Source organism: Aotus nancymaae, unplaced genomic scaffold (assembly GCF_030222135.1).
Source record: "Aotus nancymaae isolate 86718 unplaced genomic scaffold, 86718_ANA_hifiasm-v0.15.2.pri h1tg000021l, whole genome shotgun sequence".
In the NCBI taxonomy this organism is placed as follows: domain Eukaryota; kingdom Metazoa; phylum Chordata; class Mammalia; order Primates; family Aotidae; genus Aotus; species Aotus nancymaae.
This window is the reverse complement of record NW_026988433.1, coordinates 1,109,264-1,125,416: the sequence shown is the minus strand read 5'-3', so window position 1 is coordinate 1,125,416 and position 16,153 is coordinate 1,109,264. Positions and strand designations below refer to the sequence as shown.

The 16,153-nt window shown below is 50.3% G+C and overlaps 1 protein-coding gene across 1 annotated transcript in view; it reads left to right on the top strand.

The window, feature by feature from the left end:
- The window catches only part of LOC105705166 (E1A-binding protein p400), a 135,205-nt gene that overhangs the window by 98,950 nt on the left and 20,102 nt on the right, over positions 1-16,153 (top strand). The window contains exons 33-45 of the mRNA XM_064379537.1: positions 1,462-1,620; positions 1,807-1,890; positions 2,265-2,399; positions 2,769-2,813; positions 2,898-3,051; positions 3,342-3,583; positions 3,738-3,911; positions 7,086-7,222; positions 7,362-7,418; positions 9,178-9,256; positions 9,374-9,628; positions 10,897-10,942; positions 11,022-11,131. Of these exons, the coding sequence (XP_064235607.1) occupies positions 1,462-1,620; positions 1,807-1,890; positions 2,265-2,399; positions 2,769-2,813; positions 2,898-3,051; positions 3,342-3,583; positions 3,738-3,911; positions 7,086-7,222; positions 7,362-7,418; positions 9,178-9,256; positions 9,374-9,628; positions 10,897-10,942; positions 11,022-11,131 (1,677 nt within the window). The remainder of the gene's footprint in view (positions 1-1,461; positions 1,621-1,806; positions 1,891-2,264; positions 2,400-2,768; positions 2,814-2,897; positions 3,052-3,341; positions 3,584-3,737; positions 3,912-7,085; positions 7,223-7,361; positions 7,419-9,177; positions 9,257-9,373; positions 9,629-10,896; positions 10,943-11,021; positions 11,132-16,153) is intronic.

Here is a 16,153-nt window from a genome sequence, read left to right as displayed (position 1 = left end):
AGTTTTGCTGCTGACTGATGAGTTTGAGTGCCTCTTCATATGTTTACTGGCAGTTTGGGTACTTTTTAAAGAAATGCCAAGAGCTTTCTCAATTTTTTTTAAATTGGGTTATCTCTTTTTTTTTTTAACGATGGAGTCTCACTCATCGCCCAGGCTGCAATGCAGTTACGTGATCTTGGCTCACTGCGACTTCTGCCTCCTAGGTTGAAGTGATTCTCCTGCTTCAGCCTCCCAAGTAGCTGGGATTACAGGTGCACACCACCATGCCTGGCTAATGTTTGTATTTTTAGTAGAGATGTAGAGATAGGGTTTCACCGTCTTGGCCAGGCTGGTCTTGAATCTCTGACCTCAGGTGATCTGCCTCCCTTGGCTTCCCAAAGTGCTGGGATCACAGGCGTGAGCCACTGTGCCCGGCCAGCTGTCTCTATTTCTGAATGACTTGTTGGAGTTCTTTATTCCGGATAAAAGGCTTTTCTTGGATACACATGACGGATCTTTCCCATTCTGTGCTTTGCCTTTTTAAACGCTGCGTGCTAATGAGAAGTTCCTACTTCTGACACCATCCAGGGCCCACATCCTCTGTCTTTATAGTTGGTGCTTTTTGTGCTCTTCTGAGGAGATTCCCTGCCGTCCTGAAGGCCACCATGCACCCTCCTCTTATTTCTTCTACATGTTGCATTGTTTTATGTTTGCTGTGGAGGTGCACCCCCTGTCTGGCAGTAACTTCTGTGTACAGTGTCAAGGTAGCGTTTTATAACTTTGTGTGTTTTCCAGATCGCCCCGGAGCAGATTGTACCCGTTTCTAGTTTATATCTTCTAACTAAAAAGCATTCCTCCATCTCAGATGTCTTTTGCCCACATCTGCTGATAACTATCAGATGTGTGTTCCTGACTGTTTTGGCAGATGAACGGGAGCAGCTCCTCATCCTACGCGGCATGTCTTGCACTGTGATAAAGCTGTCTTGTATGTTTCTAGTTATCCATGCTGCATTTCGCTGTGGACTTTCTCTGGCTGCCATAACATCGGGCTGTCCATCTGCTGTCTGTTTCCTGGACAGCAGCCTCTGTCCTGTTGTGTCTGTCAGGAGCTGCAGGCAGTGGTGTACAGCGGGTCAGAGATGGAGCCTTCTGGGCCTTTCTTGGTCTCGGAGCTTCACTGGCCCTGGGCACCCTGGCATGCTTTGTCTTCGTCAGTTCTCAGCAATTCCGTGGGGCCTGCCTATCCAAGTCAGTACTAAGATCAGGAAGGCTCAGGAGGTTTCCCTCCTCATTTTTTGTATTCCCTAAGTACCTTATCATTTTCACCTGTAACAGGACCTCAAGGGAAGGAGTGAGTTGCCTTTATGGAGCCTGACTGATTACAGTGCAGGCATCTCCGTTAACTTTACATAGGATAGCTCTTTTTCAACTCCCCTCATTTTAAAAGTCTATCAGGGCAGTCTAAACATAGACTTTCCTTAGGCCCTGAAGAGTATTGAGTATCTGGAGGAGGATGCCCAGAAGTCCGCAGAGGAAGGGGTGCCGGTTCCACACGCTGATGCTCTGTCATCAGACTCTGAAAACTCGCGATGTGATGAAGAACCATCCCAGTTAGAGGAACTGGCTGACTTCATGGAGCAGGTTTGGGCGTGTTTCCCTTTACAACTAGATATTTTAAAATTTGACCCTTCTATGAAATATTTATGGTTTACTTCAACCAAGAAAAATCAATTTTTTGATTCAAGTGTTGGTGAGTGGGTTGTTTAAGGAACTTGATTTTTATTAACTTGCTATTAACCCTATTCAAAAAATATATTTTTGGAACAGCTTACACCAATTGAAAAATATGCTTTAAATTACCTGGAATTATTTCATACTTCCATTGAGCAAGAAAAAGAGAAAAACAGTGAGGTAAGAGAATGAACTTTGGTCAGTAAAAAAAACTCAGTATTTTCAGAGTTAAATTTGATTTGAAGTAAATGTGACTTCATTAAAGTCACAAAAGCCACCAGTATGGAAACTAGCTTAAAATGAAGGGTCTTGAGAAGCCCTTAGGGATGGTGGCACCACCTGTGCTCCCCTCCTGGGGACCGTGGAGCCCGTGCTCCCCTCAGTGTCTTTGATTTGATTTGCAGCAGGCTGTTGCTTGTGGGGTGATGGGTTGCGGGGCAGTATGTGTAGAGAACCTGTGGCTCTGAGACAGCAGGGAGACCTGGAACGGGGACTCGGGGGCTGTGCCGAGCTGCGGTTCTGATCCTGAAAGTGCCTGCTGCTCTCCCCATCAGGATGCAGTGTTGACTGCAGTGAGGGCGTGGGAGTCTTGGAACCTGAAGACCCTGCAGGAGCGGGAGGCCCGGCTGCGGCTGGAGCAGGAGGAGGCGGAGCTCCTGACCTACACACGAGAGGATGCCTACAGCATGGTACCTGGCCCCGGGCCTCCTGCCCTCCTGCTGAGAGGCACTAGTTCGGCCTTGTTTGGCTTATTCAAAGTCTGTGCGCACTGACATGAGAAAGCCTAGGAGTTTTTACCCCCTCATACCAAAACAACCTCGCTCATGTTCTCAAAGCATCATTTTCTTAAAAACTGACACTTTGAGATTGTCAGTTAGATACTGACTTTTCCTTGATTTATATTGCCAGGTCTGACTAAAACACATTATAAGTCTTATAAATAGTCATGTCGATCAGACTTATTTGGAAGACTTAATAAGTATGAAGGTAAATGGTTTATGGCTTATAACATGAAACTGAGACTTAGTGGAAGTTAAAGCTTGCCATGTTCCCTCCAGGAGTACGTCTGCGAAGATGCCGATGGGCAGACGGAAGTCATGCCGGTGAGTGCTGCCCTCTGTCTTTGGGTCTGCATGGGCAGCTTGCTGTGAGTTCCACATCTCATGGGCCTTCCTTTCTCCTTGCAGCTCTGGACCCCGCCCACTCCGCCACAGGATGACAGCGACATCTACCTCGACTCGGTCATGTGTCTCATGTATGAAGCCGCTCCCATCCCGGAGGCTAAGCTGCCTCCCGTGTATGTCAGGAAGGAGCGGAAGCGGCACAAGACAGACCCCTCAGGTGCGCACCCGGAGGTTGTCGCATGACCTGGGTGACGCTGGCCTGCGGAGTCCCCGCACGTCAGTCACTTTCTGCTGTCTGCCTGTCTGCTTCAGGGCCACATAGGTTGTGTTTGCGTTTCGTTCTAATTGGCCGTGAAGGCCCAAGGGCGGTACTGTCTTTGGCAGATGCTTTCTGTGGCCTCTTTGCCCAGGCACCTGCAGACTTGCCCGACTGTTTCCTTTGTGTTTTGCCTGCCACTGTGGAATTCCCTGGTTTACTGTCTTGCTGAAGACAGCCTCTCTGCTCAGCTGCAGGCAGGAAGAAGAAGCAGCGTCACGGGGAGGCGGTCGTCCCTCCTCGCTCCCTGTTTGACCGAGCAACACCAGGCCTGCTGAAAATTCGCAGAGAGGGCAAGGAGCAGAAGAAGAATATTCTGCTGAAACAGCAGGCGCCATTCGCCAAGCCCCTGCCAACTTTTGCCAAACCCACAGCCGAGCCTGGTCAAGACAACCCCGAGTGGCTCATCAGTGAGGACTGGGCGCTGCTGCAGGTGAGTGGGTGTGGTCTTCGTGCGAAGAGTCACGACTGGTCATTTTTCTCCCCCACGTCTGCTCATCCAACTCAATACGAGGGAAGTTGGCAAGAGGGAAGACCTTCTGACCTGATGTGTATTCACCTGTTTTACCTGAAACCTCGTTCTCTAGGCTGTAAAGCAGTTATTGGAGCTGCCTTTGAATCTTACAATCGTGTCACCTGCTCACACACCTAACTGGGATCTTGTCAGTGACGTCGTTAACTCCTGTAGCCGAATCTACCGCTCTTCTAAACAGTGCCGGAATCGCTACGAGAACGTCATCATTCCGCGAGAGGAGGGAAAGGTGAGCACGGCCTCGTTTGTCTCCGAGGAGAACACAGGCAGGTGCGGTGGCCTTGGCCTGCAGTGTTGGCTCTGGTCTGCTCTTCAGTGACTGGGCTTCTTCGTCCCCATGAGTCTGTGGTGAAAGTCCATCTCCGAGGTCAGATGTCTGCACTGTGCCTTGCCTGTGGCATGAGCAGTGCTGGAGGTGTTCACGTAGTGCTCGCTAGGATCATGCCTGGTGTTGGCAGCAGGCCTCATACCTGATGTTTTATCTGATACCAACATTTGCACTGCCATGGTCATTTCTAAGATAGTGAGGGTGTCATCCTAATACTTGGTCGTGTGTATATCCATTTCCAAGGAGGTTTTGGATGAATGAAAAGATAAGACCTCTCGCTTTGTTTTGACCATGGCTGACTTAAAGAAAAGTTAGTTAGTATTACCTCTGCTATTTTGGTGCCAGATGACTAGTTTGCTGCAATATTTTGACAAGCATAATATTCTCTGTTCCAGGGTTAACTATAAGTATTGCAGGTGTTATTTACATGTAGTATAGTCAAGTCATTGGTCTTTCATGTAAGAAGTCAGCTGTGTGGTTTATAGCTTGACCGCAGAAGAGGCAAGGTGGCTGGTCAGTAACATGCAGGCGTGCTGCGGCGTGCCCTCCCTCGAGCTGAGTCATCCCTCTCCGTTCTGCATCTGGCTTTCTTCAGGCACCTCCTTCTTGTTACTTGGCTGCCTTTCTGTCCTCAGGACAGCATCCAGAGCCCCGACACCAGCAGCCCCTGCATGCTCTGCTGTACTCACGTTGCTGGTATCCACACCCCTCTGGGGACGTGCTGCCTCACTTGCAGGACAGATGTTGTGCTGGCCTGTAGGGACCACCGCCTTTCAGTTCACCTCATGGAGCCCATCCAAACAGGAGCTGTGGCACGTCTTCTGGCGTGGGACAGGGTGGGGCAGGTACCATAGAGGCGAGCTCTCTGCACTTTTGTCATTTTCAGCCTTTTATTTCTAATTTGTGAGAATTGCATTCTCTCCGTAGGAGCCAGATCCATCCTCAGGATGCGAGCGTCACGCTTCATTTATTTCTGTACCCATGCTTTCAGTCACCTTGGTTTTCCTTTTTCTAAAAACACTTATCTCAAACTGTTTGTTTATTTATTTTTGTCGAACGTAGAAAAGCAAGTTTTCTTTGTAATACCCCTTTCTGGTGCCTTCACCAAAAAGACTTCCTGGAATCTTGCATTAGGTTTTCTGTGTTCTTGGCATTAGGTTTCTATGTTTTGGAAGCCTTCATAATAATAGCCATTACCTTATCATGGAAAAAAGTAAAGCTAATGTCTTTTTTCTCTTATAGCTGACTTACGAAGCTAATCCAAAGAAGAAGGCGAAAATATTTATAAGGTGTGGGGGTGATTTTTTTTTTTTTTTGAGACGAAGTTTCGTTGTTGGAGTTCAGTGGCATGATCTCAGCTCACTGCAACCTCTGCCTCTTGGGTTCAAGTGATTCTCCTGCCTCAGCCTCCCAAGTAGCTGGGATTATAGGTGCCTGTCACCATGCCCGGCTAATTTTTGGATTTTTAGTAGAGATGGGATTTCGCCATGTTGGCCAGGCTGGTCTCGAACTCCTGACCTCAGGTTATCCACCCGCCCCGGCCTCCCAAAGTTCTGGGATTATAGGCCTGAGCCACCTCACCCAGCCGAGGGTGATGTTCTGAGTAAGTTGGAGCACTTTGTTAAGAGCCTGTGCAGGGAAGCATGGAGTAAGATTCAGTCTTAACCTGTATTTTAGGAATCAACAGAAATCTGAGACCTAGAATTTTCTCCAGAGCCTCTCATTCTGTATGTAAAAGATGAGCGTCTTTGCATTAGAGGACCCCACAGTGACTTGCCGAGCCCCCTACAAGAGCCTCTGTGTCCCTCACACCCTGTGGAAGCCTGTGACAGTGACAGTGGTTGGATGGATGTGAGTGGGACAGCCCCACCTCTCAGAGCCTGCGGGGCTCCAGCGTACCACGTGGGTAGGGGCATTCATGCCAGTTAGAACCTGCACAGCAGCTCCGTTTCCAGACACACAGTCTTTCTGCCTCTGGCCTGGCTCAGCTTAGCTGTCCAGCGTCATGTGTGATAGGCCTGGCCTTGCTCTTACGCACCCCTTCTTCCTACTTCCCTTTGCTTCCTCCTAGGCTGACAGACAGGAGGAGATGCTTCCCTATATAGTGCAGTGTTTGGAAGCAGACTGACGTGATGTGGCGTTGCATGCTGGTTTCTAGTTCTGGTTGTCCTTGGCGTTGCCTTCAGAATTTAGGGCATTCCTCTAACAGTGGAGGATACGTGTGCACACAGACATGTATGCGTGTGCATGCGCAGACACACCCGTACCTGGACCTGTACTGCTGTGGCATATGAGAGTCTTGGTTTTCGCCTTGGCATACTTTCTTTGACGCCTGTTCATGAGAATGACGAGTTTAGAGGAGCACGGGGGAAGAGCCCTGGGTGAGGAAGGAGGTGCTTGAGCTCTGGTCTTGACTTTTCGCTGCCTCTGTGACCTTGACCTTGCACAGACAGCATCCCTGGGATAGTTGTTCACTTCACAGAATAAGGAATTGCTTTAAAATTCTGCAGGATGCTAAGATGTCTTGGGAGTAAGCAGCCCACATTTCAGTGACCCATTGTTTAGCTGTGCAATTTGTGAAGGAAAGACTGCCAGGCACAAGCATGACTAAAGACCCCCAAAAATGTACTTTGAGATACCACTGAGTGTGCACCAGCTTCACTGTCCACCATGGACAGAGGACAGTGGTGTCCAGGGCGGTCTGCACTGCCTCTTGGTGTTAGCAGGTGAAGGCTCACAGCCCGCTCCACACGGTCACCTGCTGTGTGACCTCGGGCACTTTGCACACCTGTTTTGTTCCCTCAGCCCACAGTGAAGACCTTCTCTCTTTTTGGGTGATTATGGGCCTTACATGAGAGAACACCCGGAAAGAGTTAGTATGGGCTGGGGAGCGTCGTAGCAGTCTGCAGGGACACCACTTAATGCTGCTGCTGTCGGGTCAGGCCTGCACTTGGAAAGAAGGACTAAGAAAAGGAAGTTCGTGTCAGGCTTTTCCCACCCACGAGCCCTGTGTCCAGTGCTACCATCTGTCCTTGCTGCCTAATTTGGATGGACTCTTTGTCATTTTCGTTTCAGAGTAAAAACAACCGTCCTCTCCGTACGAGCCAGATCTATGCCCAGGATGAGAATGCCACACACACCCAGCTGTACACGAGCCACTTTGACTTAATGAAAATGACTGCGGGCAAGAGGAGCCCCCCAATCAAACCTCTGTATGTTTCCCAAGTGCGCATGTTACATTAATTATGACTGAGTAGATTGTGTGAAGCTTGGTTTTGATGTGTTTTTAACATACTCTTCTTCAGATGTTTTCTTTATTTAGTAATTGCTGTCTCACCATCTATACCACAGGCTTGGCATGAATCCCTTTCAGAAGAACCCCAAGCACGCGTCTGTGTTAGCAGAAAGGTATTTCTCTGTTTGTGACACATTTGTTACTCTTGGGAAGGATTTCCTTCCAGTGTCATCTGAGTTGAGTGAGTTCAGCAAATCGTTATGCACTTAGCATATTCAGGCATCAGCTGGACGTGGCATCTCGCAGAGCCCGAGGGAGAGACGGCACTTCTCCTGCTGTGGGCTGGGGTGTGCGTGGGACGGCCCCTGCCCTGTCTCTGTGTTATGGGCATTGTCCCTGCCGGCCCTCGGTAGGGAAAGATGCTGACAGATGTGCTGAGTGTGCCAGGGCTGTGCGGTCCACCACAAGGGGCTTTCTTCCTCGCACCCTGCCTCTCAGGCACTGATTTTCTTAGCCACATCTTTTTTTTTTGAGGCGGAGTCTTGCTCTGTTGCCCAGGCTGGAGTGCAGTGGCGCAATCTCAGCTCACTGCAACCCTCACCTCCCGGGTTCAAGCAATTCTCCTGCCTCAGCTTTTCGAGTTGCTGGGATTACAGGCACCTGCCACCACGCGCAGCTAATTTTTGTATTTTTTTTTAGTGGAGATGGGTTTCACCAGGCTGGTCTGGAACTCCTGACCTCGGGTGATCTGCCCACCTCAGCCTCCCAAAGTGCTGGGATTACAGGCATGAGCCAGTGGGCCCATCCCAGCCATGTCTTAAGAACACGTCACGCTTAGGGGTGTGTGAACTTCCCTGAAGTTCTATAGGGGAAATGCCAAGAGGAATGGATGGATGGGTGGATGCCAGAAAGTCCATGGGGTGAGACTCGGATGGCGGAACCCCAGAGTGGAACCCTAGTGCCAGGCACGTGGGTATCTGCAGTGTTTCTGACCGTTTGACTCTTCCCATAAAACGTTGGAAAGGAGATCTGCTCTGATGAAACGGTGTGCGTCTGGTTTAGGCACTGTTGCCACACAGTGGCGGTTTGAGGCTTCCTCATTCTGTGGCCCCCTTTCCACACAGTGGCAGAGCGGTCCTTGTCAGAGGGCGTCAGCTCACAGCCCATCTCCCAGGACTCCCTTCTGCCCATGCTCTGCAGTTGCCTGGGCCTGACTTTTGGCCCCGGGGTGCTTCCAGAGTGTGCTGGCAACGGTGCGCCAGGCTTCTCTGACCGCCCTCCATTTTCAGAGCACACTGTTGAGAGTTGCACCCCTGCCCTGCTCTTTTCCTTCATAGCAGGCAGTACATCTTCAGACCTACTGCACACTTGACCTGTTGGTTCTCTGATGTGAGTGCTGTGGTCACTGGGACTCTACTAGTGCCTAGACGCCCAGACCAGGCATTTGATTCATGTTGTCAATTAAATGAAGAGTGAATTCACCGGACTAATATTTATTGACCTGCTATGAGCCTGCACGGTGTGGAGGCTGGGCACTCCGTGGGGAGTGAGAGGCGCAGTCCCGCCCTCCCTTTACCTCACTGGAGATGAACTCGAGGGCGTCCTCCCAGCGGTGATAGACGGTGATTTTCCAGAGTACGGTGCAGACACATGAGGCGGGCTGTGGGTGTGGGGGCTGCTGCAGGTATGCTGGGGATGCGTTCAGAGATGCTTCTCCCAGAGAGCGGGCGAGCTCGGCCTCAGGAGGAAGAGGACTCGGCGCCAGGCTGAGGACGGGGTCCAGGCGGCTTCATCTCCTGCAGGGCTCGCTGGGCACCTGGCTTCGTGTCCTCATCTCTTGAGCTGCCCCGGCATGTGACAGCATGGGTGTCTAGGGCACTTGTCCACCTTAAAACTTGCCTATATGTTTTAACCTTTTCATCTGTCTTTCAGTGGAATCAACTATGACAAGCCACTGCCTCCTATCCAGGTCGCATCTCTCCGTGCAGAGCGAATCGCAAAAGAGAAAAAGGTAGCCGTCTGGGCCCTTCTGCTTGAGTGGGAAGATCTGGTGGCTGTGACTTCATCTAGGGGGTGTGTAGGCCGGGTTTGCCCCTCCAGTGGCTCCTCTTCCTTCCCGGCCCCTCAGGCTCTGGCTGATCAGCAGAAGGCACAGCAGCCAGCCGTGGCCCAGCCGCCCCCACCCCAGCCGCAGCCCCCACCACCCCCGCAGCAGCCGCCGCCACCACTGCCACAACCACAGGCAGCGGGCAGCCAGCCGCCAGCAGGGCCGCCAGCCGTGCAGCCCCAACCCCAGCCGCAGCCCCAGACCCAGCCGCAGCCTGCGCAGGCGTCAGCGAAGGCGCAGCCCGCGATCACAACGGGGGGCAGTGCCGCCGTGCTGGTGAGCAGGGGCCTCCCCACTGGCTTCCTCTCCTCGGGAAGTCACCCACACGCGCACTTGCTTCAAGTGCTTTTTGTTAAAACGGAGACTTGTTGCCACGTTTCCAGCCTGTAGGCCTTCCTCTGAAGCAATGGGAAAGGCTCGGTCTCACCCCATGGGAAGTGTGTGTTTTCATCCAGATTCTGCCATTTCTCTCCTCCAGGGCTTTTGTGGGCTTAGTGGTTTCATTGGATGTGGCAGGTAGAGGTGGCTCCTTTCAGTGGAGGTAATTGGGAAGTTTGGAGTTGCCTGGTTTTGTAAAACATCCCCGCGACGCATCCCCTCTGTATTTCCTGCACACTTAGAGAGCAGGTACTGCTGTGCTGGCGTCTCCCAACAGCATGGCCCCTTGTGCTCACCCACACACATCAGTCTTTAATGCCTGTTGTAGAAAAGCTGTAAAGCGCACAAGAGGCATAGAGAAAAGAAAGGCAGGGTGAGGACCTGCAGACTGCGGCTGCGCACCCCATGCTCTGTGCGTCTCCGAACTGTGTGCGTCCGTGTGCCACACAGACACCGAAATCACATGCACAGAATCACACCTGCAGAGAACAGGAGCTGTGCCACATTCGGGAAACCCACACTCTGGACTACCAGGCAGGCATAAAGATTTTTTTGTGACGTGGAACCATTTCCTGCAATAGTTTTTAAAAATCGTTTGCTGTAGTGGAATTTTTATGTGTACTTGGGCAACTTCATTCCTCATTTATTCGAAAGATGTCTGTGTGAAGACCGCCTGGTGCAAGCTGGGCAAGATGGGCAGTGCCCACGCGCCAGAGCTGTGTCCCACGGGAGGGAGGCAGCTAAAGAGGTCATTTTAAATACTCTCGGGAAGGAGTCAGGGTGGCACACGGCGGAACTGGCTTTTTAGGAAACACCTTTCTGAGGAGTTGGCATTTGAGCTAAGGCCTGAGTGACAAGGAATCGGTCGTGAGAAGATCAAAAACAGCAAGTACAGAGGCCCTGAGCTTGGCCGACCTGGGGCCGGAGAGGCCTGCGTGGCTGGACTCGCGGCGAGGGACAGAGCGACGGAGGGACAGTGGGGTGGGGGCGCGGGGACAGCCAGCTGGAATGAGCTAGGGAGGCTGGGACGGGGGCCAGAGTCAGCCTGGGTGGCTGTGTGGACGTGGTGGAGTTTGGATTTGATTCTGAGTAAGTGGGAGCCTTTGGAGAGTTTACGCAGGGGAGAGCCTGACATGAAATTCAAGTGAATTTTCTTTTTTCAATAGGCAGGAACCATTAAAACGTCAGTTACTGGGACGAGCATACCCACTGGTAAGACAAATACAGAAATGCCAAACTGTGGACTCGGTTTCTCCTGGCGCTGTTGCCTTACGCCCGCCTGTCTCCATAGGCGCCGTGAGTGGAAATGTGATCGTGAACACCATCGCAGGGGTTCCAGCCGCCACCTTCCAGTCCATCAACAAGCGCCTGGCGTCGCCGGTGGCTCCCGGGGCCTTGACTGTGAGTTGCCCTCCATCTGGCTCATGCACCATGACTGCATTCTGGGGAAATTATTCGCTTGTCTGTTAATTCTTCTTCTTTTTAAGTATTCCATTGGTTAAAAAACTGCTGTCGAGTTTGAATTTCATAAAATAAGTAGATTAGTATGTCAGTTTCAGAAACATTCAGCCATTTGGGGGATGGTTTCCATTTTGTCTGAGGGATACAAATGAGGTAGTTGTGTGTTTCTGTGTATGTACGGCTGTGTGTGTGTGTGTGTGTGTGTGTGTGTATAGGGGGTGTGTGTGTGTGTGTCCCCTCCCTGTAGGATGATTTTAGAGAGGAGGTCGGTGGGATGTGAGGATGTGCTGGGGGGTGTGTGTGTGCGTGTGTAGGTGTGTGTGTAGGGGTATTTAGGATGATTTTGGAGAGTAGATAGGTGGGATGTGAGGATGCGCTGGGGTATATGTGTAGGTGTGTGTGTAGGGGGGTGTGTGTGTGTGTAGAGGTGTTTAGGATGATTTTAGAGAGGAAGGTGGCATGTGAGGGTGCACTGCTAATTCTGTTGCCACAGATGCCCCCCATGTGCTTGTCACCGTGTGCATGTGGGGAAACCGAGAGATGCCACCTCTTGGGGACGTGGTTTCAGGGGAGGGAACACGGCGTCATATGAGGGCATGGCTGGGTGTGTGCAAGGAGCAGGCAGGCACGGGAGGAGTGAGCAGTTTTTACGGAACGTGGAGACCCGAGTGTGGGAAGAGGTAGGTGCAGCCCACCCAGGCAGAGAGGAGACACCTAGGCAAAGGTGCAGAGCCCTGCCGCGCCCTCGGACCACCTGCTGCTCTTGCGTGTTTTATCATCAGAAGCAAACACAAGTGAGAACGAGGAGCCCAGAATTGTATCTCCATTTTCCGAATAGTTACAGACTCAGGGCAAATACCTGCATGAGAAGAAACGACGTTTCAGAGTCAGTGGTGCTTTGGCAAATAGAATGCAGTCTCTCTTGGATTTGGAAAAGCATCTTTCCTGTGAAGATGTTGTTGCTGTAGTAGTCTAGATGGTGGGGCTTGGGCAGGACAGATGTGTAGATGATGGAATTGGATAGAGAGTCCAGAGATAGACCCCCCCACACACACATATATTTTCAGTTGACCTCAACAAAAGTGCCAAGGGAACTCAGTGGCGAACAGACTGTCTTGTCAGCAAACGATGCCGTAACACTTGGGCAGCCGTGTGCAGAACAAGGGGCCCTGGCCCAAAACTCACGCCGCATGTGAAAGTCACTCCACGTGCACCACAGGCCTGCATGTAAAAGCAGACGCGGCACTGTAAACCAGAACAGTCACGTTTCCAGGAGAAAGTCACACCACATGTGAAGGTCACTCCGCCTGCAGCACAGGCCTGCATGTAAAAGCAGACGCGGCACTGTAAACCAGAACAGTCACGTTTCCAGGAGAAAGTCTTTGCTACTAAGAAAAATTAATACATTAGACTTCATCAAACTTAAGAACCTCTTCTCCTTGAGCAATATTAAGAAAACAAAAAGCATGGACTGGAAGAAAATATAAAGCTTCTTCAACTCAGTAATAAGAAAATGAACAACTTTATAAAATGGGCAGAAGATTAAGCAGTCACTTCACCAAGAAGATAGAAGAAGAACAAATAAATACTCGAAAAGCTGCCCAGCGTCATGAGTCTTCAGGGGAACGCGGGTTTCACAAGCACAACGATCCATTGTGACGTGTCTAGGAGAGTGGCTTCGGAAACAGAAGGCTGGCGGTCACGAAGCAGCTGGGACTCTCGCACAAGCTGTGGGAATGCAGAACAGACAGCCACTTCCAGAAACAGTTTCTTTCTTTCTTGGAAAGCCAGGCATCCCCGCACCGTGCGTTAGGAGGCCTGCTGCTGGGCATTTCCCCAAGAGAAGTGAAAGCGCCGCGGCGAGAGCCCTCAGCACCAGTTTTTATAGCGGCTTTATTTGGAATTGCTGAAAAAGGAAACAGCCTAAATGCCCTTCCGCTGGTGAATGGGCTGTTAAACCATGGTACATTCGTACAGCCCAATCCTACCAAGCAATACAGAAGCATGATCCATGCTGCATTTTGCAGCTAAGTGAATGGTTTCATAAGGCTTCATATGCTGTATGACTCTGCTTAAATAACATTATAAAACTGGTAAAACTAGAGAGACGGAAAACAGATGAATGATTGCCAGGTGCTGGAGGTGCAGGAGGGGCTCAACTACAGGGAGGAACGTGAGAATGTTGGGTGTGGTGCGTCATGGCAGTAGCTACGTGAAGGTACCGGTCCATCAGAATTCACAGAACCACATACTGTACTGTCTGTAAATTATCCTTCAGTAAATCCGTTTAAAACACTGAGTAGTAGAATGTCTGTACACACAGGTTTTCTAGTATGTGACTGCAAGGTGATTTCCCTTTTCTTTCTGCTTTGCAGTGAACAACTTCAGGCTTAGTCACCGCAGTAGACAGCGGAAGCTGTGAGGCCTAGGCATTCGGAACATCCCACTGTTTCTGTGAGGCACCAAGCCAGAATCACTGCATTTAGCGTTTTGTTTTGAAAAAGACCTGCTTCTTTGTGGCATTTTAAAATGTAGAGAATTTCATTCACGACATATTTTTGAGTGGCTCTTGATGGGCAGGCGCTCTTCCTGGTACTGTGGGCATAGTGCTTTGGCTCCAGGACACGGGGCGCTTTCACGGGGCTCTTAGAGTTCTGTGGCTGGAACACGAGAGAGGTGCAGATAGCAGTGGCGAGCTTGTTGGTGATTTGACTCGGGGGACTCGGAGAAGGCGCTCAGGAGAAGGTGGTGTTGGCTTCAAGAGGACAGGCAGTGCGTCATCCACAGAAGTGGCCCTTCTGGAGGCAGGGCTGGTCGTGTCAGCAGAGGGTTGGGGGAAGGGAATGGTGTCCATGGAGAATGGCGCGTTCTATTGGGAACACAAAGGATATTGTGAGAATATCCTTTTTGAATGGAACACGAGGGATATTTGAGAGAAATAGTGGTTCCCTGCCTTTAAAAGGTTTTTATTGAGTGGCTGCTGTGAGCTTGGCACCTTGTAATATTGAGGCTAGATTGTCTTGGGGTTTGGATGTTGGGCTAAAGACTGTGGGTTTTATTTACCAGGCAGTGGGGAGCCCTTAGTGGTCTTAGAGCAGAGAGATGTTCTAAAAAAATTAATGCGATGCTACATCTGTAGAATTGATTAGAGCAGAAGAGGCTAGGAAGAAAATGATTTCTTCTTCCTCCTCCTCTTCCTTCTCTTCCTCTTCTTCCTCTTCTCTCCCCCTCCCCTTCCCCCTCTTCGAGACAGCATGTTGCTGTTGCTCACGCTGGAGTGCAGTGGTGCAGTCACAGCTCACTGCAGCCTCACACTCATAGGCTTAAGCAGTCCTCCTGCCTCGGCTTCCTGAGTAGTCGGGATGAGAAAACTGTTTAAGTAGTCCAGAAAAGGGCAACTTCTGCTTCTGGTAAAAAGATGAGTTATTTTTATACCACCTCTTAATGAAAAGAAATAAAGTTATTGGATAGGAATTTTTAAAACTTCAAGGAACTGACAAGAATAAATAATTATCAGGCCCAAATCTGAGGGAGGGAAGAAACTCAGAGAGAGAAACAGGATTCGTTGAAGTTATGTTTGCCTTGAAAATAAATTTCAGCTCGTGGGATGAGGGAACTCAGGTCCAATGCTGGGCCAAGGTGGAGAGTCTAAAAAGGAAACTGTTGATGCATCGAGGTCGGCCCCCAGGTGGCTAAACCCTTAGGCCAAGGAGGAACCAGAAGCAGATCCATCTGCCCTTGGCCTTCAGGGGTCAAAAGGAGAGTTGCCCTTGGATTGAGCCAAGGAACCTGGTGGGGACTGTCCTTGAGAGGCTGAAGCCCTGGCTCAGCTCTGCGATCAGTTTGCAGCTCAAGTTGATGCTACCTTCAAAGTGTCTCCCAAACTCCCTCACATCAAGTGCAGTAGACCTGGGTGGGCGTGTTCCCGGGCAGCTGACCCCCAGGAGCAAACACGGATTCTCTCTGGAGGATTGTGCTTTCTTGGCTTCTGAGAATCTCCGCCAGTAGTTTTCTAGTATAATACAGTACAGCACGATACAACAAAACACAGTAGAAACAAGGCATTGTGAGTAAGCATCAGCAGAACAGTGGATAGGCCTGTAAAGATGTATGGCGTTGGGATTATCAGGTTTAGATTATAAAAGTTATGCTTTCAGGCCGGGCGCGGTGGCTCACTCCTGTAAGCCCAGCGCTTTGGGAGGCCTAGGCGGGCAGATCACCAGGTCAGGAGATGGAGACCATCCTGGCTAACACAGTGAAACCTGACCTCTACTAAAAATACAAAAAAAATAAGCCAGGGGTGGTGGCGCGTGTCTGTAATCCCAGCTGCTCAGGATGCTGAGAGAGGAGAATTGCTTGAACCCGGGAGGCAAAGGTTGCAGTGAGCCGAGATTGCACCACTGCACTCCAGCCTGGGCAACAAAGATTGAAACTCCGTCTCAAAAAAAAAAAAAAAATATGCTTTCTATTTTAAAGAAATAAAAGAGAAGATTGAGAATATCTGTAGTCAGGAAACTATACTGAGAATATAGAGAACTTTTAGAAAAGTCTAATTACCAAAACTGGGGGGGAAAACCCCAAGCTTATGAATGAGCTTAACATCACACAATTGAGGAGAAAAATTAGTGAAGTGGAGGTGAAATCAGAAGACATCCTCCATGCCACGTGGGGTGACAAGATGAACACAGGGAAGGTATAGTGACAGGGTCTAATAGGTGGTTACTGACCGCCAGAAAATTGAGCAGAGACAGTGTTTGAAGATGGAATCATTTTCCAGGACTTAGTAATAAGACTGATGCATATATGCAGAAAGTCTCATACCAGTCGAGGATGAGAAAAAGGAATTCCACACCTGCATAATGCCAGTGACCAGGAGGCCTTTCGAGCAGCCATAGGACAAGGCAGATCGCCTTCCACGGTGGAGCGGTGCATTCGCCAGCGGCAGCAGTGAGGCCAGGAGCC